The sequence below is a fragment of the Macaca nemestrina genome, chromosome 6 (assembly GCF_043159975.1).
Source record: "Macaca nemestrina isolate mMacNem1 chromosome 6, mMacNem.hap1, whole genome shotgun sequence".
In the NCBI taxonomy this organism is placed as follows: domain Eukaryota; kingdom Metazoa; phylum Chordata; class Mammalia; order Primates; family Cercopithecidae; genus Macaca; species Macaca nemestrina.
Window position 1 is genome coordinate 42,316,509 of NC_092130.1, and position 26,876 is coordinate 42,343,384.

The 26,876-nt window shown below is 41.5% G+C and overlaps 2 protein-coding genes, 1 non-coding gene and 1 pseudogene across 3 annotated transcripts in view; 3 read left to right on the top strand and 1 right to left on the bottom strand.

Annotated features, from left to right (window-relative positions):
- Window positions 1-2,322, top strand: part of LOC105467087 (bromodomain containing 8) — a 42,353-nt gene extending 40,031 nt beyond the window's left edge. The window contains exons 26-28 of the mRNA XM_011716454.3: window positions 124-301; window positions 854-1,640; window positions 2,221-2,322. Coding sequence (XP_011714756.1) covers window positions 124-301; window positions 854-946 — 271 coding nt within the window. The 3' untranslated portion in view covers window positions 947-1,640; window positions 2,221-2,322. The remainder of the gene's footprint in view (window positions 1-123; window positions 302-853; window positions 1,641-2,220) is intronic.
- Window positions 1,561-26,437, top strand: LOC105467086 (NME/NM23 family member 5). The gene is made up of 6 exons (XM_011716450.3): window positions 1,561-1,640; window positions 2,149-2,322; window positions 10,988-11,193; window positions 11,882-11,982; window positions 23,458-23,576; window positions 26,330-26,437. Exons 2-6 carry the CDS (start codon window positions 2,194-2,196, stop codon window positions 26,411-26,413), a joined length of 639 nt encoding a protein of 212 aa, XP_011714752.2. The 5' UTR covers window positions 1,561-1,640; window positions 2,149-2,193; the 3' UTR covers window positions 26,414-26,437.
- Window positions 18,272-18,371, top strand: LOC112424120 (U6 spliceosomal RNA; annotated as a pseudogene).
- Window positions 25,393-25,499, bottom strand: LOC112424127 (U6 spliceosomal RNA). Its single transcript, XR_003014799.1, has one exon. It is a non-coding gene; the product is annotated as a U6 spliceosomal RNA (small nuclear RNA).
- Window positions 26,438-26,876: the final 439 nt, after the last annotated feature.

Here is a 26,876-nt window from a genome sequence, read left to right on the forward strand (position 1 = left end):
TGAGGGTTGTTATCTTTGTTACTGTTTTCATTAAGAACTGGTTAGTTCTTCAAGAGAACATGTTAGGTTATCATGTTCCACACAGAGGTTTGATTTTCTTTATTTTTTCTTGGTCACCTGCAGACCCATGGACTTAACTAGCCTGAAGAGAAATCTCTCTAAAGGTCGGATTCGCACCATGGCCCAATTCCAGCGAGACCTGATGCTGATGTTCCAAAATGCTGTAATGTACAATGACTCTGATCATCATGTATACCATATGGCTGTGGAAATGCGGCAAGAAGTCCTGGAGCAGATTCAGGTAGTGTATGTAGAGATCTGTAGCCTCTGGAATCTTGATTTCAGATCAAGATTCTATGAGAATAAAGGTGATTTTGAGGTGACTTTGTGTTCTCAGAGTTTACTTTTAAAGGTGATTAAGGCCCTGAAGGATTGATAATGTGCCAGCTGGTTTGGAAAACCCTGAGCCTCACAGTAAGTCCAGCTTTGATAGTGAAGTCGTCTAGGAATGCAGGCAGCAGTGAAGAGCTCTCAAGAGAGCTGAGGATAGACAAGTAATGGGAATTTCCGCTTCCAGAACCTCAAGTCAAGGGCTAAACTTCAAAGAGGCCGGAGTCACTGTGTATTTTTTGGTTGCTTCATCTGTTGATATTAATGTATGTTCACACTTTCCCATCTTTAGGGGATAAGATATAGTAGCTAGAAGACATTTGTGGGTTTCTTTTCTGGGTAGCATCATACTTTAAAGAAAAAAGTATAGTTGAGTCTATTTGCCAAAAAAAAAAAAAAAAACTTGCAATACTTCAGCGTTTAGGGTTCATAATAGCTTGCTATGTGTTCCTTAACCCTTTAGGTACTGAATATTTGGTTAGACAAAAGAAAAGGCTCAAGTAGTCTGGAAGGGGAACCAGCCAATCCAGTGGATGATGGAAAACCTGTTTTCTAACCTGCAGCTGCTATCCTGACTTTTTCTAGAGTTTCAACCTCTCCCCGAACTCTGACCTACAGAGGATCCTGGGACTTCTTTGCCATGTCCCTACTTTCTTTTCAAATAAGAATAATGCCTTAACTCACAACCAACGAGTCAAAGATGTATGTGGACATAATATAAAGAAAAAAAGGGGAAGCTGAGGTTTGGGTTTATGCCATAAATGTTGCCCACATCTTTGTTCCATAGGCTTGATTTAAAGACAATTCGATTAGATATTTTACTAAGCCTTTTACTCTATAAATAAATGTCTTTACACAAACGGAATATTGCTTTTTAATGACTAGATAAGCTGAGCATAGAGGGGACAGCATCATCCAGCGAAATGAAGGTATCTGACATGGGTCTTCTTACATTTACCACCTGGAAAGGAATGGGGGGGGTTCTTATCATTTATAGAGTAGGGATAATTGCAGCATCCTTCAGACTGGCAGAAGGATGACATAAGTTATGAGTAAAATGTCAGAAAACATCTAGTGATCTAAGATTCACAAGGAGAATAAAAATGACTGGCTGGTTCCCTTTGGTTAAAACGAACTGGCCAGATGCTGCAAGGCTCCTTGCTGGGATTGGCCCTCTGCAGCCACCGTCCTCACACTAGGGCCTCAGGTCTCCTAGCAACAAGTTGTAGCGTACAAGGACGGCCGCGGAGGTGAGTACTTAAGAGTCAAATTCAGAATTTGCAGGTGCAATCCAGAAAGTCCCCGCGGACCCAGAGGCCCTGCTTTCCAATTAGGCCTGACCCTATGCACAGAGAGGTCCCTGCGGGACAGGGTCGCTTCACAGAGGCAGCCGACCAAGGCTGCTCACGCCCCGCTGTAGTGGTGTGTGGTTGCCCACCAGTCACCGCCCCCTCGAGCCCCCACCACCACCCGCCCCACCGCCCTCTGCTGCCTGAGGCTGTCGCTGGTTCCATACCTTCGGTCGCCCCTTGGCCTCTGGTCATGTGAGTCCATAGTCCTTTCCGCCTCGGTGACAGCGTGTACGAAAAGCCGAGGCTCGATTTGGACATAGTAGCAATCCTATTATTGAGACCCTGTATATAGAAAAATATGGCAGTTTCTACCTTCATCAGTTAATAAAATCAAGTACCTACTATTGCTATTCTTAATCATAATTACATTGAATTTGCGATGGGGGGGAAATGCGTGTCATTGCAGTTGATACTGTTAAGAAACTCGCAATTTGTGCCCTGAAAAGCCATAATGGAGATATCAATGCCTCCACCTCAGATATATGTAGAAAAAACTCTGGCCATTATCAAACCAGATATTGTTGACAAAGAGGAGGAGATACAAGATATTATTCTCAGATCCGGATTCACCATTGTTCAGGTAACTTCTGGGTATGATTCATGCTTTTTTCCTCTCTGCCCTTAAAAAAAATGCTTATGTAAATGTGCCTACCCATTTAAACCCTTAGTGTTCAGCATTAAATTTAAGTTTATTCTTCTAAGTATAAAAGTTATATGTGATAGTTTTTAAGAAGATATAAAATGAGAAATAAAATGGACTTTTCCTTCACCTGTCTTCTCCCACCCCAAGTCCCAGGCTCCAGAGAGAGGCAACGTCTTAACACTTTCTGTTCTTCCAGGAGTTTTCTATGCATTTATAAATATTTTCCCCCCATAAAACAGAGCAGTCCCTTTCCCTTGACCCCCTTTACAGAGTCCCTCAGATAGGATTCCAGATCAGTACATCTGAATTGATCTCACTCTTCCGAATTTCTGTGTAATATTTCCCTGTGTATTAGAACTACAGTTTATTTACTTGATCCTCTATTGATGGAATTTTAGGCTATTGGTATTTTTTTCAGTTACTGCAAACATTTAATGTTTTAAGCCTTACATTTGTTCTGCAATTAGTAAACATTGTCATTCTAGGGGTTTGAAAGTGAGTATGAATAGCATTGTTAAGGATAATCAAATAGAATTGAATATTTTTAATCTTCCTCTTTTATAGTTTTTTTTTTTTTTTTTTTTTTTTTTTGAGACAGAGTCTCCCTCTGTAGTCCAGGCTGGAGTGCAGTGGTACGATCTCAGCTCGCTGCAACCTCTGCCTCCTGGGTCCCGGTTCAAGCAATTCTCCTGCCTCAGCCTCCTGAGTAGCAGGGATTACAGGCATGCACCACCATGCCCAGCTAATTTTTGTATTTTTAGTAGAGACAGGGTTTTACCATGTTGGCCAGGGTGGTCTTGAACTCCTGACCTCGTGATCCACCCGCCTCAGCCTTCCAAAGTGCTGGGATTACAGGTGTGAACCACTGCACCTGGACTCTTTTATAGTATTCTTATTTGAATTTCCAATTTTTTATTTTCTCACATTTATACGTGTCATATTGCTTATTCAGTCAGTATTTTTTTTTTTTTTTTTTTTTTTTGAGACAGAGTCTCGCTCTGTCGCCCAGGCTGGAGTGCAGTGGCCGGATCTCAGCTCACTGCAAGCTCCGCCTCCCGGGTTCACACCATTCTCCTGCCTCAGCCTCCCGAGTAGCTGGGACTACAGGCGCCCGCCACCTCGCCCGGCTAGTTTTTTGTATTTCTTAATAGAGACGGGGTTTCACCGTGTTAGCCAGGATGGTTTCGATCTCCTGACCTCGTGATCCGCCCGTCTCGGCCTCCCAAAGTGCTGGGATTACAGGCTTGAGCCACCGCGCTCGGCTTCAGTCAGTATTTTTAAAAATAAAGAGAAAATGGCCAGGTATGGTGGCTTATGCCTGTAATCCCAGCACTTTGGAAGGCCGAGGTGGGTGAATCATAAGGTCAGGAGTTTGAGACCAGCCTGGCCAATATGGTGAAACCCCCTTTCTATGAAAAATACAAAAATTAGCTGGGCATGGTGGCACGCACCTGTAGTCCCAGCTACTTGGGAAGCTGAGGCAGGAGAATCGCTTGAACTCGAGAGGCGGAGGTTGCAGTGAGCCGAGATTATGCCATCGCACTCCAGCCTGGGCAATAGAGGGATATTGTCTCAAATAATAATAATAAATAAATAAATAAATAAATAAATAAATAAATAAATAAAATAAAGAGAAAATATCAATCTTCAGAAAAGACGTGGAATTTCAGTTGTGCTTCGAAGGACAGGTGGAGTCCGAGGGTAGGGATGGTACAAGAAAGTGTTAGGAAATATTTAATATAATTAAAGACTCAGGTAAAGAACTTTTTAGTAAACGTTAGGAAAACTGGTAGCCACTGAAAAAGTTGGATCAAGTATTATATACCAGGATAAACTCCAAATGAACCTGAGATCTAAATATTTAAAAAATTAAGCCATGTAAGTTCAAGAAGAAAAGATAATGGATTTGTTTTGTTGTAGGAGTAGGACAGCCTTTTTTTATTATGACTTAAGATCTAGGAGCCATGGAAGAAAAGGTTGATAAGATCATATAAACAAGGCCAGGCACTGTGGCTCCTGCCTGTAATCCCAGCACTTCGGAAGGCCAAGGCTAGTGGAACACCTGAGGTCGAGAGTTCGAGACCAGCCTGACCAACATGGAGAAACCCTGTGTCTACTAAAAAATACAAAATTAACCAGGCATAGTGGTGCATGCCTGTAATCCCAGCTACTCAGGAGGCTGAAGCAGGAGAATCGCTTGAACCTGGGAGGTGGAGGTTGCGGTGTGCCCAGATTATGCCATTGCACTCCAGCCTGGGCAACAAGAGCGAAACTCTGTCTCAAAAATAAAAAAATAAAAAAATTTTTAGGCCGGGCGCGGTGGCTCAAGCTTGTAATCCCAGCACTTTGGGAGGCCGAGACAGGCAGATCACGAGGTCAGGAGATCGAGACCATCCTGGCTAACACGGTGAAACCCCATCTCTACTAAAAAATACAAAAAACTAGCCGGGTGAGGTGGCGGGCACCTGTAGTCCCAGCTACTCGGGAGGCTGAGGTAGGAGAATGGCGTAAACCCGGGAGGCGGAGCTTGCAGTGAGCTGAGATCCGGCCACTGCACTCCAGCCTGGGCGACAGAGTGAGACTCCGTCTCAAAAAAAAAAAATTTAAAAGATTATATAAACAAAAAATGTCTGCACAATGAAATAAACACCATAAGCAAAGTCAAAACAAAACAAGCTTGAGGAAAAGATTTGCCACTCATAGACGACAGACTAGTCTTCCTAATATATAAAGAGCTCCTAGAAAAAGATAAAAATAAATCAGTAGAAAAGTGGGCAGAACAGATGGATGGTCACAGAAAAAGAAAATCATTTTTGAAATGTATGAAATGATGCTCAATCTTTAGGTGGGAAAAAAAGCAAGTTAAAACTACACTGAGATTCCATTTGGCAAAAATATAAAAGTAAATGGCACAACCCCTGTCAAAGGGAATCTGGCAGTTATCGACCAATACAACAGATGGACTTACCATTTAATCCAGCAGTTCTGCTCTTGGAAATCTGTCCTATAGAATTCCTTGTGCTCTTACTACCTGTCATGCGCAGAGCCCTGTTTAGTCCTGTCAGTAAGTGCCTGTATTAATAAGAAGTGATATATATGCAGGTTATTTTTTGCAGCATTGTTTAGTTATCAACAAAAGATTGAAAATAACCCAGGTTGGGAGATTAGGAAACAGGACTAAATAAACTCTGGAGAACCCACCAAATTGCATAATGTGCAAATAATTCTAAATAGAAGAATGAGGAACCCATCTGTACTGTTATGGAAGAAAGCAAAGTGTGTAGCAAAAAGAGCAAAATAGCAAAAAAAGCAAAATCATGTGTACCAACCTTTTGTGATAGAGAGAAAGTAATATATTCATGTTTGCCAATATTTGAAAAATGAAATTCTGGCGGAATAAAACAAACATTTGAAAAGGGTTACCTATTGAGGGCAAGGAAGAACTGGGTAGATTAGGACATGGATAGGAATATGATTTTTCAGTACATATTTTTTTGTATTGCTTTGAATTTTTGAATCCTGTAATTATATTACCCATTAACTTTAGAAAAAACAAATGAAGTATACGGATAAAGGTGTCCCATTTAAGTTTTTTAAAAGGCCATATTTTGGCCGGGTGTGGTGGCTCATGCCTGTAATCCCAGCACTTTGGGAGGCCAAGGTGGGTGGATCACCTGAGGTCAGGAATTTGAGACCAACCTGACCAACACGGTGAAACACCATCTCTACTAAAAATATGAAAATTACCTGGGCGTGGTGGCACGTGCCTGTAATCTCAGCTACTAGGGAGGCTAGGACAGGAGAATCGCTTCAACCCGGGAGGCGGAGGTTGCAGTGAGTCAAGATCATGCCCCTGCACTCCAGCCTCGGTGACAGAGTGAGACTCCGTCTCAAAAAAGAAAAAGAAAAAGAAAAAAAAGGTCCATATTTTAAAAAATATTTAGTGACAAACTTAATAATTAAGTGGCTAGTGTTAATTATAAATTAAAAATTAGCCGGCCATGGTGGCTCAGGCCTGTAATCCCAGCACTTTGGGAGGATGAGGCGGGTGGATCACTGAGGTCAGAAGTTCAAGACCAACCTGGCCAACGTGGTGAAACCTTATCTCTACTAAAAATACAAAATTAGGGCTGGGCACAGTGGCTCATGCCTGCAATCCCAGCAATTTGGGAGGCCAAGGTGGGTGGATCACCTGAGGTCAGGAGTGCAAGACCAGCCTGGCCAACATGGTGAAGTCCCATTTCTATTAAAAACACAAAAATTAGCTGGGCGTGGTGGTGGGAGCATGTAATCCCAGCTACTCGGGAGGCTGAGGCAGGAGAATTGCTTGAATCCGGGAGATGGAGGTTGCAGTGAGCCAAGATTTTGCCACTGCGCTCCAGCCTGGGCAACAGAGCAAGACTCCATCTCAAAAAACAAACAAACAAAAAGTAGCTGGGTGTGGTGGCGCATGCCTGTAATCCCAGCTACTCAGGAGGCAAGGCTGGAGAATCACTTGAACCCGGGAGGTGGAGGTTGCAGTGAACTGAGATTGCCTGGGCAATGTACTGAGACCAGAAAAAACAAACAAACAAACAAAATTTAATGTAAATATATATGACACTTTCCCTGGTTAACTTTCAGAGCGAAGGCAGCTATGGTATATCCTTCATTTTTTGCTTTTATTGCGGTAAAATATACATAACATAAAATTTATCATTTTAACCATTTTTAAGTGTACATTTCAGTTGCATTAAGTACATTCACATTGTTGTACAACCATTACTACTGTCCATCTCTAGAACCTTTTCATCTTAAACTGAAACACTCTACCAAATGCTAACTCATTGCTTCCCTCTTCCCCATCCCCAATAACCACTATTCTACTTGCTGTCTATAGGAATTTGACTATTCAAGCTATCTCATTTAAGTGAAATTATGCAAGTTTTGTCCTTTGCGCTGTATGCTTTTAAAATAGGCTTGGGAGTCCATTGAACTTGAGGCTTTCCTGTCCCACCTAAGGGAAAAGCTGAAAAATGATATATCGTTTCAATAGATGGCAGTGTTGCCTTTGTTACAAACTAAGAGTTCTGTTCTGATAGTACTTGATATACTGGCTCTTTGTGAAAATATTCAACCTAATTTCAGACGAGATTGGGCATGTTCAGGGTGGTATGGCTGTAGACTATCCAATATAATTTCAAAAAATTTCACCTGATCCAATTTTAAAGCAACCAATGGAATAATTGATTTAGTATCAATTTTAGTTAAAGATGAACCCTTAATTTTTAAAATTGTGCTACATTGGCTGGCATACCTGCAGAAGATAGGTTCTCCTGCTTTTTAAGGGGCAAATGGCAGATAAGGGCTTACATTTCAACAGATGAGATTTTATTTTTAAACTCAGCAAGAAAAAAAAACACTTAACATGCATAATCATAAATAGTTTCATGTCTGAATTTTAGATAATAGAATTGAGGGTTATGCTAAAGCAGGTGCTCTTGTAATTTCTGGCATCTTTTATTTATTCACTATATGAATTTCAATTTGAGAACAAATGTCAGCACCTTTTTCATAGTAACTGGCCCTTCACTGGTGAGAATGTTACACTTGTCCAGCAGGTCCTATTCATAGCAGAGCTGCGCCACCTAGGTAAGCGTCTTGCCAAACTTCTTGCTCTGGGCAGTTTGGTCCCTTGCTACAAACCAAGCAATTTTACCAAGTTTCTGAAGCCTGCGGAAACACGGAATTTTGGAAAGGGCTTTAAGAGGTGGGTCACTTGGTAAAATTCACACTTACTCTCAGGAAAATCTAAGACATTTTAGAAAGACAGATTTCTGCCATAATCATGGGGATTTTTAGCCTTCCCTTAGTGACATACCTCCATGTCTCATCATCCTTACTCCAGGCAGAGGTTCTTTGATTTCTACTTTGAATCCCTCTGTTATATTTTGAGCATTTTCCCTCCTGACCCACCTTTAGTGGAATTGAAAAAACAGTAGTAATACATTTTTTTTTCTTTTGAGACCAAGTCTCACTGTGTTGCCCAGGCTGGAGTGCAATGGCATGATTTCGGTTCACTGCAACCTCTGCCTCCTGGGTTCAAGCAAGTTTCGTGCCTCAGCCTTCCGATTAGCTTAGACTACAGGTGTGCACCACCAATTTTTGTGTTTTTTGTAGAGATAGGGTTTTGCCATGTTGCCCAGACTGGTGTTGAACTCCTGGGCTCAAGCAATCTGCCTGCCTTGGTCTCCCAGATTGCTGAGATTAGAGGCATGAGCCACTGAGCCCGGCTGGCAATAATAAATAATTTTTAAAAACCTTCAAGGCTGGGCGCAGTGGCTCACGCCTTGAAAAAAAAAAGGCACTCAAAATAGCTGCTTCTAGAGAAAGCATGATACTTTCAAATTAGACTCAGCAACCATGATTTTTTAAAACTCGATTAATTTTTATAGTCTCATTTGTGAAGGAAATAACATCTGTTTGTCCAGAATGTTTCATAGTCTTTCAGATTGAGATACATACTAGCAACTAATTTTTTTTTTTTTTTTTTTTAGACAGAGTCTCATTCTGTTACCCAGGCTGGCATGCAATGGCGCTATCTCGATCTTGGCTCACCACAACTTCTGCCTCCTGGGTTCAAGCAATTCTCATGCTTCAGCCTTCTGAGTAGCTGGGATTATAGACATGCACCACCACGCCTGGCTAATTTTTGTTTTTTGTTTTTTGTTTTTTTTTTTGACGGAGTTTCACTCTTGTTGCCCAGGCTGGAGTGAGGTGGCATGATCTCGGCTCACTGCAACCTCCGCCTCTCGGGTTCGAGTGATTCTCCTGCCTCAGCCTCCCAAGCAGCTGGGATTACAGGTGCCCGCCACCACGCCTGGTTAATTTTTTGTATTTTTTGTATATATATATATTTTTTTTAGTAGACACGGGATTTCATCGTGTTGGCCAGGCTGGTCTTGAACTCCCGACCTCAGGTGATCCACCCGCCTCTGCCTCCCAAAGTGCTGGGATTACAGGCTAGAGAGGTGCAATCTTGGCTCACTGCAACCTCTGCCTCCCGGGTTCAAGCTGTTGGCCTGCCTCAGCCTCCCGAGTAGCTAGAACTACAGGCATGTACCACCATGCCCGGCTGATTTTTATTTTTATTTTTTTTTGAGGCAGAGTTTCGCTCTTGTTGCCCAAGCTGGAGTGCAATGACGTGATCTTGGCTCACTACAACCTCCGCCTCCCAGGTTCAAGCTGTTCTCCTGCCTCAGCCTCCCGAGTAGCTGGGATCACAGGCGTGTGCCACCACACCTGGTTAATTTTTTGTATTTTCAGTAGAGATGGCATTTCACCATGTTGGCCAAACTAGTCTCCAACTCCTCACCTCAGGTGATCCACTCACCTCGACTTCCCAAAGTGCTGGGATTACAGGCGTGAGCTACTGCGCCCGGCCTAATTTTTGTATTTTTATTAGAGATGGGGTTTCACTATGTTGGTCAGACTGTTCTTGAACTCCTGACCTCAAGTGATCTGCCTGTCTTGGCCTCCCAGAGTGTTGGGATTACAAGCCTGAGCCACCTCGCCTGGCCTAATTTTTCTTCATGTTACAGTGAATCAAGATATTTATGACAGAACCAGAATAAAGAACACACGTGTTCAAATGAAAAACTTTTTTACTGCATCATTATACTACATATTACTTTTTTTGTTAGTTTATTTGATACAGGGTCTGCTTTATCGCCCAGGCTGGAGTGCAATTATGTTATCATGGCTCACTACCTCTAATGTAGTGGGGATTACAGGCACACACCACCATACCCGACTAATTTTAAAATTTTTCATAGAAACAATGTCTCCCTGTGTTGCTTAGGCTGCTCTCTAACTCCTGGCTGGGCTGAAGCGATCCTTCCGCCTTGGCCTCCCAAAATGCTGGGATTACAGGCATGAGCCACTATGCCTAGCTGTTATTTCTAAGTATGAGAAATAACTCATAATTTCTCATACTTAATGAGACCAGCTCCCAAAATAGTAACACAAATAGAGAAACATGAATTTGAAATATTAAGTCCAGTTTTATTAATTGAAGAGTTATTTACTTTAAGAAGGAGATGTGATAAATTTGTTACTAACCATATGCTGAGGGAGGCTGCCTAACTGGAATAATTTTTCCCGGACTGGAGTGTAGTGGTGCAGTCTTGGCTCACTGCAACCTCCACCTCCCGGGTTCAGGCAATTCTGCCTCAGCCTTCTGAGTAGCTGGGACTACAGGCACATGCCACCACGCCCAGCCAATTTTTTGAATTTTAGTAGATACAGGATTTCACCATGTTGCCCAGGCTGGTCTCGAACTCCTGAGCTCAGACAATCCGCTGGCCTCGGCCTCCCAAAGTGCTAGGACTACAGGCATGAGCCTCTGCACCTGGCCATAATTTTTCTTAAGTAGGTGAAGTAATTCCTCTTACTATCTTATTTACAACATACATTTAATTATATCCTTTTCTTTCTTCATAATACAAAGATAAACCTCGAAGTTATAATCAGATTGGTACTAGTTTCAAGTTAGTAATGATTTTAATGAGCTATCATTGAACTGTCATTTTAAATGCTTTTGTTGACTTTGTGTCTTTTATAGAGGAGAAAACTACACCTCAGCCCTGAGCAATGTAGTAACTTTTATGTGGAACAGTATGGAAAAATGTTTTTCCCCAATTTAACAGCTTACATGAGTTCTGGACCACTTGTCGCCATGATATTAGCTAGACATAAAGCCATCTCTTATTGGTTAGAACTTTTGGGACCAAATAATAGCTTAGTAGCGAAGGAGACACATCCAGACAGGTAATTTTCAGGGTTGGGGGGATGGCAGGGAATGGAATCCATCTGTGAAAATGAAAAAAAAAAAAAACAAAACTAATTTCATTGTAATGGGAATTTTTGTTTTATTATTTGGAAGTTTTCCAAAATCAGCTTTTTTTTTTTTGGGAGGGGGCGGGGCCTGGGGGTCCATTTTACATTTTAAAGTGTTAAATGCCTATCTTAATACTACATGCCAGAAAAAGCATCAGAGAATGTCTGATTTATAGTTGATTACCCTTATTCTCTCAACCTTTAAACTGCCACTGAAGTAGGATTTTTAGATGGAAAAATTGGGATGGTATGTTAAAATAATAATGGTAATACAGGAACAGAAATTCAAATTTTCAGCATTATTGCTAATGTATGGAAATAAGATATTGAGTTCTTGCACTTTTGAATGTGCATTGCTTTTTTACTTCTTACAAAACAACACCACGTTTTTATCCAGAGAACTCCTGTTTTCCCAGTGTATTCCTCCTGCAGACGTGAATATATTTGATCCTTATCTAGATAGATAAGCTTAAATTTAAGCTTAAATTTGACATAAATTGTGAAGCTTTCATATGTAAGAAGTGGCAATGCTTTTGTAAAATTCTTAAGTGGAATGCATGCATATAAAGTAAGGAATAGATGTCAGACTGGATGAACATCATCTCTAACTTGTTTTTAGTCTAAGGGCAATTTATGGCACAGATGACCTAAGGAATGCACTTCATGGGAGTAATGACTTTGCTGCTGCGGAAAGAGAAATACATTTTATGTTTCCTGAAGGTGAGTTACAGATGACTAACTTGTCAACTGCATCTCCTTATTGTTTGCTTTTTCTTTTATTTTGCGGATATAGCTGGGAAGGAAGATAAAATAATTTTTTTCCAGTATATTTTGTTAGGTTTTCAAATTGTTGTTACTTAAAAACTTGAAGCCACAATGGAAAACTTGACATTTCCTTAACAACTAAATTGTGCCCTCTAGCGACTTTTGAGAAGTGTTTAATTTTTTTTTATTTATCTATTTTTAACATTAAAAAAAATTTAAGACAGTGTCTCACTGTCACCCAGGCTGAAGTGCAGTGGCACAGTCTTGGCTCACTGCAGCCTCAAACTCCAGGGCTCCGGTGATCCTCCCACTGTAGCCTCCCAGGTAGCTGAGACTATAGGTGTATGCCACCATGCCCAACTAATTTTCTTTTATCTTTTGGAGAGATGGGGTCTCACCGTGTTGCCCAGGATACTCTCAAATGCCTGTGCTCAAGTAATCTGCCTGCCTTGGCCTCTCGAAGTGCTGGGATTGCAGGTGGAAGCCACCACACCCAGCTTAATTTCTTTTTTCTATCTTTTCTCTTGCATTAGACATATTCTTCTGTGTTACAGTTCTTTCTAGTTATCCTGAAAGGTTCAGTAGAGTTTGTGACACATGAGAAAAATAATCTCTCTTGGAAACTACATTTGATTTACCGTCTTCTCTAACAATTTACTGTTTGCCTAACAAAGTCTCCTGCAATTGAGAAATTAATAATTAGTCCCTTTTTTTGTTTCCTTACTGTTAGAGAAGTTGTAAGCCTTTGAGAAGTGGACATATGAGGAAGAACACTGAGGTTTTTGGTTTGTTTTTAATATTTTTAGAGCAGAAATAAAATTTGGTGATATTTGTTATAAGGAAAAAATGCAAAGCATTGAGCAAAATTTTGAATTTGTTTTAGTATGTTATTTTTCCTGTTATGACTTATTTTTCCCTAAGTCATTTAGATCTGTTCCTCAGTATTTTCCACTGGAGATTAATTCAAATAAAACTGAAAACTGTCTTGGAGATTTAAAAGTTCTTTCTTTATTTATTTTTTTTTGGGAGATTTCACATTTTTTTGAATAACTGATGTGATACAATAGTATCACTGTTTTTTTTTGTTTTTTTTTTTTGTTTTTTTTGTTTTTTTTTTTTTTTTGAGACGGAGTCTCGCTCTGTCGCCCAGGCTGGAGCGCAGTGGCGCGATCTCGGCTCACTGCAAGCTCCGCCTCCCGGGTTCACGCCATTCTCCTGCCTCAGCCTCCCGAGTAGCTGGGACTACAGGCGCCCACAACCGCGCCCGGCTAATTTTTTGTATTTTTAGTAGAGACGGGGTTTCACCGTGGTCTCGATCTCCTGACCTTGTGATCCGCCCGCCTCGGCCTCCCAAAGTGCTAGGATTACAGGCGTGAGCCACCGCGCCCGGCAGTATCACTGTTGTTTGAATTTCTAAATTCAAAATAAATATATTTCACATTTTGAGTACTTGATCTGTTACTTTTTAGTGCCAACAGGCTTGGTAAAGGCCTGATGCTGACCTGACAATGGGCTGACAACTTTCCTCCACTGGCCTTTCAGTCATCCTCCCAAGGGAAGACCTGCTTCCCTCCTTTCTGTACAGTCTGAAAAGTCCCTGATTCTTAAACAAGGAAACAAAAACTAGTTTTAAAATTGTATATTTTTTCTCAAAGCAGTCCTCCTGCCTCAGCCTCCCAAAACACTGGGATTACAGGAGTGAGCTACCGTGCCCAGCGAGAGGTCTTTTTAATGTGGTAGCACTTTATATTAGTCTTACAAGTGAATTAGACTTTTGCTTGTTAGCTTTTGTTATTTATTTATCTATTTGAGATGGAGTCTCACTCTGTCACCCAGGCTGGAGTGCAGTAGCATGGTCACAACTCATGGCAGCCTCAACCTCCTGGGCTCAAGTATCCTCCTACTTCAGCCTTCGAGTAGCTGGAACCACAGGTGCATATCACCAGCCCCAGCTAATTTTTGTATTTTCTATAGACATGAAATCTCACTATGTTGCCCAGGCTGGTCTTGAACTCCTGGGCTCAAGCAATACTGCTGCCTCTACCTCCCAAAATGTTGGGATTATAGACATGAGCCATCACGCCTGACTTCTCTCTAGCTTTTAAATAAAACAGGATAAAAATTCATTTTATCTTAAATAGAAGGTATATTTGAAAGCTCTTCTTACTCATTGGATTATATTCCTAAACTGTAATTTTCTTTCTTTTCGCTTTTTTTTTTTTTGGAGATAGAATCTCACTCTGTTGCCCAGACCAGAGTGCAGTGGCACAATCACAGCTCACCGCAGCCTTGGCCTTGCAGACTCAAGTAATCTTCCCACCTCAGCCTTTGGAGTAGCTGGAACCACAGGCATGCACCACCACACCCGGCTAGTTTTTCAAGTTTTTTGTAGAAACAGAGTTTTGCCATGTTGCCCAGGCCAGTCTGGAACTGTTGGGCTCAAGCGATACTCCCGCCTGCCTTCCAAACTGTTGGGATTACAGGCGTGAGCCACTGTGCCCAGCCAACTGTTATTTTCAGTTGCCTTTGATTTTACTCATTAAATTAATCCTCTAGGTATGAGTTTAGAGATCTAGTTAGACATTTGAGAAGCAGCAAGTTGTAGGATAAATATAAAATCATTAATTACTTAGCACATTGTAGATCTTTTGCTGTGAAGTTCTTTGGAGCAAGTACTGAGAGTTTGCGGTATGAGCGTCCTCTTACTTAGCAGTCGATCAACAACTATGTGCAAAACTTTATACAACAATTCACTCAAGCAAGTTATCAAGATATTCAAAGACATGTTCTTAACCCTTGAAAAAAGTAATGCTGGCTGGACGCAGTGGCTCACACCTGTAATCACAGCATTTTGGGAGGCTAAGGCAGATGGATCACTTGAAGTTAGGGGTTCGAGACCAGCCTGGCCAGTGTGGTAAAACCCTGTCTCTACTAAAAATACAAAATTAGCCAGGCATAGTGGTGGATGCTTGTAATCCCAGCTACTCAGAAGGTTGAGGCAGGAGAATTGCTTGAACCTGGGAGGCAGAGGCTGCAGTGAGCCGAGATTGCACCACTGTACTCCAGCCTGGGTGACAGAATGAGACTGTCTCAAAGGAAAAGAAAAGAAAAAAGTAAAGCTCTCTTCTTTCCCTTTTTTCTGGGGGGTGGTCACAGGGTCTCTCCATGTCACTCCAGATGGAGTGCAACGGTGCGATCATAGCTCACTACAACCTTAAACCTCCTGAGTAGCTGGGAATACAGGTGTGTACCACCACGCTCAGCTAATTTTTTAATGTTTTTGTAGAGATGGGGGTCTCACTACATTACCCAGACTGGTCTCCTTTCCCTTTTAATAGAAATGGCTAATTCAAAGTTTTGCTATATTCCATTTCTTCAACACATTTATTAAGTTGCCTACTATTTGCCATAAATGCAAAGATGAATAAGAAGATATCCCTGCTATCAAAATGATTATATTTGAAAATAAATATACAGGCTGGGTGTGGTGGCTCACACCTGTGATTCCAACACTTCGTGAGGCTGAGGTGGGAGAATCTCTTGAGTCCAGGAGTTGGAGACCAGCCTGGGCAACATAGCAAGATCTCATCTCTACAAAAAATAAAAAATTAGCTGGGCATGGTGGCCCATGTCTATAATCCCAGCTACTCCGGAGGCTGAGGTGGGAGGATCACTGGAGCCTAGGAAGTTAAGGCTGTGTGAGCTGTGATGGCACCAGAGTGCTCCAGCCTGGACAACAGAGTGAGACCCCGTCTCAAACAAACAAACAAATAAATAAAACAAGGATGACAGAAAACTTAAAAAACTTAAAGTTCATCCATGTAAGAAACATGAAAACACTGTTTTTATTCTCTCATTAATTTATTCAGCCCTAGCCTGGCATGATGGCTCATGCTTGTAATCCCAACACTTTGGGAGGCAGAGGCAGGAGGATTGCTTGAGCCCAGAAGTTTGAGAGCAGCCTGGGCAATATGGCAAGACCCTGTCTCTACCAAAAATATGAAAAATTAGCTGGGGGTGGTGGTGCACACCTGTGGTCCCAGCTACTTGGGAGGCTGAGGTGGGAGATTTACTTGAGCCCAGCAGGTCGAGGCCGCAGTGAACTGCATTTCCACTGCTGTACTTCAGCCTGGGTGACAGAGTGAGATCCTCTCAATAAATAAATAAATGAATAATTCACTAATGAAATTAAGAAAACAATTCCAGGGAAGAAAATATTTGCAAACCATATATCTGATAAGGGGTTAATGTCTAAAATATATAAGGAACTCTTACATATCAGTATCCAAAAAACCCCTAAATAACCCATTTAAAAAATGGGCAAAGGACTTGAATAGACATTTTTCTAAAGAAGACATACAAATAACCAACAAGTATATTGGTTTTTTGGAAAAGGTGCTCAAGGCCATGTGTGGTGGCTCACGCCTGTAATCCCAGCACTTTGGGAGGCCGAGGCTGGCAGATCACCTGAGGTCACGAGTTCAAGACCAGCCTGATCAACAAAGTGAAACCCCGTCTCTACTAAAAAAAATACAAAAAATTAGCTGGGCGTGGTGACACATGCCTATAATCCCAGCTACTCAGGAGGCTGAGGCAGGAGAACTGCCTGAACCCAGGAGGTGGAGATTGCAGTGAGCCAAGATTGCGCCATTGCACCGCAGCCTGGGCAACAACAAGAACGAGACTCCATCTCAAAAAAAAAAAAAAAAAAGAGGTGCTCAAAATCACTAATCATCAGGGAAATACAGATCAAAACCACGGTGAGATATCACCTCACATGTTAGGATGGCTGTTATCAAAAGAAAGAAAAGGTAAATATTGGCAAGCATATAGAGAAATTGGAACGCTTGTACACATTTGGTGGGGATTTAAAATGGTGCCACCACTGTGGAAGACAGTATGGAACTTCCTCAAGAAACTAAAACTGTTACATGATCTAACAATCTCACTGCTGGATCTATATATCTGAAAGAATTGAATCAGGATCTTGAAGAGATACCTGCCCCAGTGAACCACAATAATGTTCATTGCTGCATTATTCACAATAACCAAGATATGGAATCAACCTAAGTGTCCATCAGTGGGTTAATGGATAAAGAAAATGTGGTATATGGCCGGGCGCGGTGGCTCAAGCCTGTAATCCCAGCACTTTGGGAGGCCGAGACGGGCGGATCACGAGGTCAGGAGATCGAGACCATCCTGGCTAACACAGTGAAACCCCGTCTCTACTAAAAATACAAAAACTTAGCCGGGCGAGGTGGCAGGCGCCTGTAGTCCCAGCTACTCGGGAGGCTGAGGCAGGAGAATGGCGTGAACCCGGGAGGCGGAGCTTGCAGTGAGCTGAGATCCGGCCACTGCACTCCAGCCTGGGTGACAGAGCGAGACTCCGTCTCAAAAAAAAAAAAAAAAAAAAAAGAAAATGTGGTATATATATACAGCGTAATACTATTCAGCCTTAAAAAGAAAGAGATTCTGTCATTTTTGACAACATGGATGAACTTAGAGGACATTATATTCAGTGAAATAAGTCAGGCACAGAAAGACAAATACCACATGATCTTACTTATATGTGGAATCTAAAAAAAAGTTGAACTCGGAGAGTAGAATGGTGGCCACCAGGAGCTTGCAAGAGAGAGTAGGGGATGGAAATGTTGATCAAAGGATACTTATTGCTACGATAGTAGGAATAAGTTCAAGAGATCTAGTATAACAACATGGTGACTATAGTCAATAATATATTGTGTTGTTGAAAATTGCTAAAACAGTAGATTTGGCCGGGCGCGGTGGCTCAAGCCTGTAATCCCAGCACTTTGGGAGGCCGAGACGGGCGGATCACGAGGTCAGGAGATCGAGACCATCCTGGCTAACACGGTGAAACCCCGTCTCTACTAAAAAATACAAAAAACTAGCCGGGCGAGGTGGCGGCGCCTATAGTCCCAGCTACTCGGGAGGCTGAGGCAGGAGAATGGCGGGAACCCGGGAGGCGGAGCTTGCAGTGAGCTGAGATCCGGCCACTGCACTCCAGCCTGGGCGACAGAGCGAGACTCCGTCTCAAAAAAAAAAAAAAAAAAAAAAAACAAAAAACAGTAGATTTTAAGTGTTCTCACCACAAAAAAAGACAAGTATTTGAGGTAATGCATATGTTAATTAGCCTGATTTAGTCTTTCCATGGTGTTTACATATTTCAAAACAACATGTACACAATAAATATATACAATATTTTTTATCTATTAAAAAATTTGTTGTGCTCACTTCAGCACATACACTAAAATTGGAACGATACAGAGAAGATTAGCATGGCCCCTGTGCAAGGATGACATGCTTTTAAAATAAAAAAAAATTTTAGGTACACTTATAAGTTAAAAAAATTTGGGGGACCAGGGGCGGTGGCTCACACCTGTAATCCCAGCACTTTGGGAGCCTGACATGGGCAGATCACTTGAGGTCAGGAGTTCGAGACCAGACTAGCCAACATAGTGAAACCCCATCTCTACTAAAAATAAAAAAAATTAGCCTGGCGTAGTGGCATGCACCTGTAATCCCAGCTACTCGGGAGGCTGAGGCAGGAGAATTGCTTGAACCCGGAAGGCAGAGGTTGCAGTGAACTGAGATCACACCACTGCACTCCAGCCTGGGCAACACAGCAAGACCACGTCTCAAAAAAAAAATATTAAAAAGATTTTTGTTTAATGATTAGTACCTGATGAATTAGCATAATGAACTTTATATAATATATGAATAAAACATTTGCCCATGTTGAGAAAAAATTTGTATACATTAATTGTGTGCAATTTTATGTACCTCAATAATACTTCAATAAAGCTGTAAAAAGGAAAATTCCATTCACAATGGCATTAAAAATAATATAATATTTAGGCATAGTTTTTTTTTTTTTAAGAGACAAGAGTTTCTCTCTTGTCACCCAGGCTGGAGTGCAGTGGCCCAATCTCGGCTCACTGCAGCCTCTGCCTCCTGGGTTCAAGCGATTCTCCTGCTTCAGCCTCCTGAGTAGCTGGGATTATAGGCGCCCACCACCACGCCTGGCTAATTTTTTGTATTTTTAGTAGAGATAGGGTTTCGCCACGTTGGGTGGGCTGGTCTCAAACTCCTGACCTCAGGTGATCCACCTGCCTTGGCCTCCCAAAGTGCTGGGATTTCAGGTATGAGCCACCGCGCCCAGCCACATTTAGGCATAAATTTAACGAAAGTGCAATTCTTGTACACTGAAAACAAAAAACATTGCTGAGAGAAATTTTAAAATATCTAAATAAATAGATATTCCATATTCATGGATTGGAAGACTCAGTATTGTTAAGATGGCAATTCTTTCTAAATTAATGAACAGTTTTGGGTTGGATGCAGTGGCTATGCCTGTAATCTCAACACTTTGGGAGGCTGAGACAGGAGGATTGCTTGAGTCTAGGAGTAGGAGACCAGTCTGGGCAATGAAATGAGACCTCATCTCTACAAGAAAAAAAAAAAAAAAATTAAAGAAAATTTTAATGTAATCCTCATCAAAGTCCCTGCATACTTTTATGTAGAAATTGACAAACTGAGTTTAAAATTTAGTAAAATTGCAAAGAACTCAATTTTGGAAAAGAAGAACAAAGTTGGAAGACTTCCACTATCTGATTTTGAAACTTACTACAAAGCCACAATTATAAGGCAGTGTGGCAGTGACATAAAGATACATATATAGATTATTGGAACAGAATTGAGAATCTAGAAATAAACTTTTACACTTATGGTCAATTCACTTTCAACAAAGGTGCCTAGACAATTCCGTGAGAAAAGGATGGTCTTGCCAATACAGTCCCCAACTCAACATGGTTCAAGTTACAGCTTTTTGACTTTACTATGGTGCTTTCAGCTGTGTACATTAATGGTGAATATCCATACAACCATTCTATTTTTGTTTTTTTTTTTTTTTTTTTTGAGACAGGGTCTCTCTCTGTCACCCAGGCTGAAGTGCAGTGGTGCCCACTGCAGCCTGAACTCGTGGGCTCAAGCATTCTCCCACTTCAGCCTCCTGAGTAGCCGAGACTACAGGCATAGACCACTGTGCCTGGCTACTTTTTGAATTTTTTTGTTGTAGAAAGGAGGTCTCGCCATATTGCCCAGGCTGGTATTGAACTCTTGGCCTCAAGAGATCCTCCCCCCAAAAAGATAAAAATATATATATATATTTTTGTATATATCTTTATATATGCATCTGAAAAACACTGAATATAAATAAATATATATATATATTTTAATTTACATATGCACCTGTAAATCCAGCTATTCAGTATTCAGGAGGCTGAGGTGGAAGGATTGCTTAAGATATATATATATATATATATATATATATATATTTTTTTTTTTTTTTTTTTTTTTTTGAGACAGAGTCTCGCTCTGCCGCCCAGGCTGGAGTGCAGTGGTGTGATCTTGGCTCACTGCAAGCTCCGCCTCCCGGGTTCACACCATTCTCCTGCCTCAGCCTCCCGAGTAGCTGGGACTACAGGCGCCCGCCACCTCGCCCGGCTAGTTTTTTTGTATTTTTTAGTAGAGACGGGGTTTCACTGTGTCAGCCAGGATGGTCTCGATCTCCTGACCTCGTGATCCGCCCGTCTCGGCCTCCCAAAGTGCTGGGATTACAGGCTTGAGCCACCGCGCCCGGCCATATATATATATATTTTTTTAAGAGACAGAGTTTTGCTTTGTTGCCCAGGTGGTCTCAAACTCATGGCTTCAGGTACTCCTCCTGCCTCAGCCTCCCAAGGAGCTAGGACTACAGGTGTGAACCACTGTGCCCAGCTCATAATATATGTATATTATATAGAAAATGTTGGGCCGGGCGCAGTGGCTCAGGGCCGGGCGCGGTGGCTTACGCCTGTAATCCCAGCACTTCGGGAGGCCGAGGCGGGCGGATCACAAGGTCAGGAGATCGAGACCACGGTGAAACCCCGTCTCTACTAAAAATACAAAAAATTAGCCGGGCGCGGTGGCAGGCGCCTGTAGTCCCAGCTACTCAGGAGGCTGAGGCGGGAGAATGGTGTGAACCTGGGAGGCAGAGCTTGTAGTGAGCTGAGACGGTGCCACTGCACTCCAGCCTGGCTGACAGAGCAAGACTCCATCTCAAAAAAAAAAAAAAAAAAAAAAAAAAGAAAGTGTTATTTATATAAAATTTGCTTTGTATTAGATGATTTTGCCCAACTGTAGGCTAATGTAAGTGTTCTGAGCACATTTAAGGTAGGCTATGCTATGCTATGATGTTCAATAGGCTAGGTGTATTAAATGTGTTTTTGACTTAATGATATTTTCAACTTATGATGGATTTATTGGGATGTAACCCATGTAAGTTGAGGAAAATCTGTATATGGTGCTAGGACGTAGGACAGCATGATAGTCACATAAAAACAAGAACTTAGACCCTTGTTTCATAGCCTACACAAAAATTAACTCAAAATGGCTCACAGACTTCAGTGTAAAAACATCTAAAAGAAAACCGGAGAAAATCTTTGTAACTGGAGTTGGACAAAGAGTTCTTAAAATGACATCAAAAGCAAGATCCATAAAAGAAAATATTGATAAATTGGACTAAATCAAATTAAAAGCTTTTGTGCTTCAAAAAACATCATTAAGAATATGAAAAGAGGCCAGGCACGATGGCTAATGCCTGTAATCCCAGGACTTTGGGAGGCTGAGGCGGGCGGATCATGAGGTCAGGAGATCAACACCATCCTGGCTAACACAGTGAAACCCAGTCTGTAACTAAAAAATACAAAAAATTGCCGGGCACGGTGGCTCACGCCTGTAATCCCAGCACTTTGGGAGACTGAGGTGGGCGGATCACGAGGTCAGAAGATCGAGACCATCCTGGTTAGCACGGTGAAACCCCGTCTTTACTAAAAATACAAAAAATTAGTCGGGCATGGTGGTAGGCACCTGTAATCCCAGCTGCTCGGGAGACTGAGGCAGGAGAATGGCGTGAACCCGGGAGGCAGAGCTTGCAGTGAGCTGAGATCATGCCACTGCACTACAGCCTGGCGACAGAGCAAGACTCTGTCTCAAAAAAAAAAAAAAAAAAGAATTTGAAGAGCTGGGAGCAGTGGTTTGCACCTGTAAATCCAGCTATTCAGGAGGCTGAGGTGGAAGGATTGCTTGAGGCTGGGAGTTTGAGACCAGCCTGAGGGACATAGTGAGTGACACCCTGTCTCTGAAAACTTAAAGGAAAAAAAAGCTGGGTGTGGTGGCACACACTTGCAGGCCCAGCTACTTGGAAGGCTGAGGCCAGAGGATGCTTCAGCCCAGGAGTTCGAGGCTGCAGTGAGCTGTGCTCATACCACCACACTCCAGACTGGGCAACAGAACAAGACCCTGTGTCTAAAAAAAAAAAAAAAAAAAAAAAAAGTTAAATTTTTATAAATATGAAAAGATAGGTAGGCAACAGACTGGGAAAAAATATTGGCAAATAATATACCACATAAAGAAATAAAGAACTTGTAACTAGAATATATAAAGAACTCCTATGTCTAAATAATAAGAGAAACATCCCAACTGAAAACCGAGGCTGGTTCTACTCAGGAGGCTGAGGCAGGAGAATTGCTGGAGCTCGGGAGATGGGGTTGCAATGAACTGAGATCGTGCCACTGCACTCCAGCCTGGGTGACAAGAGTGAAACTGTGTCAAAGAAAAAAAGAAAAGAAACAGAAAACAGGCTGGTTGCAGTAGCTTATGCCTGTAATCTTAGCACTTCGGGAGGCTGAGACAGGCAGATCATTTGACGTCAGGAGTTCAAGACCAACCTGGCCAACATGGTGAAACCCTGTCTCTACTAAAAATACAGAAATTAGGGCCTAGCACGGTGTCCCATGCCTGCAATCCTAGCACTTTGGGAGGCTGAGGTGGGCGGTTTACCTTAAGTCAGGAGTTCTAGACCAACCTGGGCAACATGGTAAAACCCTGTCTCTACTCAATGTACAAAAATTAGCCAGGCATAGTGGCACACGCCTGTAATCCCAGCTACTTAGGAGGCTGAGGCAGGAGAATCACTTGAACTTAGGAGGTGGAGGTTGCAGTGAGCTGAGATCATGCCACTGCATTCCAGCCTGGACAACAGAGCGAGACTCTGTCTCAAAAAATTAAAAATAAATAAATAAATAAATAAAATAAAATAAAATAAAAATACAAAAGTTAGCAGGGTGTGGTGACGCAGACCTGTAGTCCCAGCTGCTCGGAAGGCTGAGGTGGGAGAATCGCTTGAACCCAGGAGGAGTTTGCAGTGATCTGAGATTGCATCACTGCACTCCAGCCTGGGCAACAGAGCGAGACTCCATCTCAAAAAATATATATAAAAAAGAGAAATGTTCTTTAAAAAGAGCCTTTTTAATGATTGTATAGTATTTAATCATTATGTTTGCTTCAATGAGAATACGTTTGTATTTGCAGTGATCGTTGAGCCCATTCCAATTGGACAAGCTGCTAAGGACTATTTAAATTTACATATAATGCCAACTTTGCTTGAAGGACTCACAGAGCTTTGTAAGCAAAAACCAGCAGATCCTTTGGTAAGAAATATTTTTATTCACACTTAAAAATATTGTCACCAGGCACGGTGGCTCACACCTGTAATCCCAGCACTTTGGGAGGCCAAGGCGGGCGGATCCCAAGGTCAGGAGTTTGAGATCAGCCTGATCAACATGGTGAAACCCCGTCTCTACTAAAAGTACAAAAATTGGCCAGGCGTGGTGGTGCGTGCCTGTAATCCCAGCTACTCAGGAGACTGAGGCAGGAGAATCACTTGAACCTGGGAGGCAGAGGTTGCAGAGAGCCAAGATTGTGCCACTGCACTCCAGCCTGGGCGACAGAGCGAGACTCCATCCCCCCCAAAAAAATTGTCTATAAATTGTCTATAGTTTTCATGTTTAAGACATTGTGTCCTTTGAAATACTGCAAATATTGAGAACCGTTTTTAAATAAACATTTCTAGAAGGTATTTTATATACATTTTAGATATGTATAATTATTGATTACTTATTTTCTTGCTGTGTTTATTTATTATTATGATTATTATTTGAGACAGAGGAGTCTCACTCTGTCGCCCAGGCTGGAATGCAGTGGCGCAATCTGGGCTCACTGCAACCTCCGCCTCCCAGGTTCAAGCAATTCTCCTGCCTCAGCCTCCCGAGTAGCTTGGATTACAGGTGTGCGCCACCACGCCTGGCTAATTTTTGTATTTTTGGTAGAGACGACGTTTCTCCATGTTGGCCAGGCTGGTCTTGAACTCCTGACCTCATGTGATCCGCCTGCCTTGGCCTCCCAAAGTGCTAGGATTACAGGCGTGAGCTGCCACGCCTGGCCTGTCTGTCTTTTTTTTTTGGTAGCCATCCTGCTAGATAACACAAAGTGGTTTCTCACGGTGGTTTTGATCAGCATTTCCCTAATGACTAATGTTGAGCATCTTTTCATGAGCTTGTTGGCCATTTGTATACCTTCTTTGAAGAAATGTCTATTCAAATTCAAGTCCTTTGCTGGTTTTTAAACTGGGTTGTCTTTTTGTTGAGTTAAAGTTCTTCATATTTCTAGATATTAAACCCTTATTAGATATATGATTTGCAAATATTGTCTTCCATTTTGTAGGCTGTCTTTTTACTTGCTTGATAATGTCCTTTAATGTATAAACATTTTTCATTTGATGAAATCCAATTTATTTATTTTTTTCTTTTATTTCTTGTGCTTTTGGTGTCATGTCTAAGAATCCATTGTGAAATCCAAATCCAAGGTCATGAAAATTTTCCCCTATGTTTTATGTTTTCTTTTAAGATTTTTTTTCTTTTTTCTTTCCTTTTTTTTTTTTTTTTTTGAGTCATTTGAGTCTTTGTTGCCCATGCTGGAGTCCAGTGGCGCAATCTTGGCTCACTTCAACCTCTGCCTCCTGGGTTCAAGTGATTCTTGTGCACCAGCCTCCCAAGTAGCTGGGACCACAGGAGCACACTACCACACCCAGCTAATTTTTAAAATTTTTTGTAGAGATAGGGTCTCCCTATGTTGCCCAGTCTGGTCTTGAACTCCCGGTCTCAAGTGATCTTCCTACCTTGGCCTCCAAAAGTGTTGAGATTACAGGTGTGAGTCACTGCACCTGGCCTCTTTTAAGATGTTTATTGTTTTAGCTCTTATATTTAGGTCATTGGTCCATTGTGAGTTCATTTTTGTATATGATGTGGTATAGGGGTCCAACTTTATTCATTTGCATGTAGAAATCCAGTTGTCCTAGTACCATCTGTTGAAGAGACTGTTCTTTCTCCATGAATGGACTTGGTACCATTGTCAAAAATTTGTTGACCATAGATGACTGGGTTTATTCCTGGATTCTCATTCTTTTTTAAAAATATGAAATGCTTCATAAATTGTGCATCATCCTTGCACAGGGCCATGCTAATAACCTCTCTGTATCATTCCAGTTTTGGTATATGTGCTGCCGAAGAGAGCACTGGACTCAGGTCTATTCTATTGGTCTACATGTCTGGCATAAAGATGTCATTACCACACTGTGCTGACTACTGTAGCTTTGTAGAAGGTTTTGAAATTGAGAGTACAAGTCAGTCCTCCAACTTTGTTCTTTTTCATGGTTGTTTTGGCTCCTCAGAACCCCTTGCAATTTCATATGAATTTGAGGATTGGCTTTCCATTTCTGCAAAAAAAGCTTGTTGGACATTTGGCAAGAGCTGCATTGGATCTGTAGATTGCTTTGGGTAGTATTGACATCTTGACAATATCAAGTCTTCCTATCCATGCAAAATAATGTCTCCTCATTTATTTAGGTATTCTTCAATTTCTTTCAGCAATGTTTTACAATTCTTAATGTATAAGCCTTTCACTTCTTGGGTTAAATTTATCCCTTGGCATGTTACTTGTCTATTGTATGCTACAATAGCTATATGCTATTGTAAATGAAAGTGATTTAAAATTTTTTTTGAACTGTCATTGCTGATGTATAGAAATACAATTGATTTTTGTGTATTGATCTTATAACCTACATCTTTGCTGAATTTATTAGCTCTAGTGGCTTCCTTGTAAATTCCTTAGGATTTTCCACATATAGGTTTATGCCGTCTGTGAATAGAGATAGTTTTACTTCTTTCTTTCCAGTTTGGATCTATTCTTGACAATCTTGCATAATGTAAATCCAAATGTTTCCATTTTTAATGGTCATTTTCTTAAAGTGATTTTGAAAACTGTTTAAGTTTCCAGTTGATATAGTATATATTGAAAGGAAATATGTAACTGTTTTTTAACTTAAGGTTTTTTTTTTTCCCCATAGATTTGGCTAGCTGATTGGCTGCTGAAAAATAATCCTAACAAACCCAAACTTTGTCACCATCCAATTGTAGAAGAACCTTATTAAAAAAATCCTTGAAAGAACAAATCATGAACTATCTTATTGTAAAAGGCTGTATTTCTATTGTTTGAAAAAATTATTTCTAGGGTTTAAGTAACTACAAGTAAAATAAATTTATTTCTTAAAAATAAGTGTTAAAGGAATAACTATTCTATGAAGCAGATAACATTAAGGTAAAGTATAGGCTTAGAGTATGATTTTTTTTTTTTTTTTTTTGAGACGGAGTCTCGCTCTGCCACCCAGGCTGGAGTGCAGTGACCGGATCTCGGCTCACTGCAAGCTCGGCCTCCCGGGTTCACGTCATTCTCCTGCCTCAGCCTCCCGAGTAGCTGGGACTACAGGCGCCCGCCACCTCGCCCAGCTAGTTTTTTTTTTTTTTGCATTTTTTTAGTAGAGACGGGGTTTCACCGTGTCAGCCAGGATGGTCTCGATCTCCTGACCTCGTGATCCGCCCGTCTCGGCTTCCCAA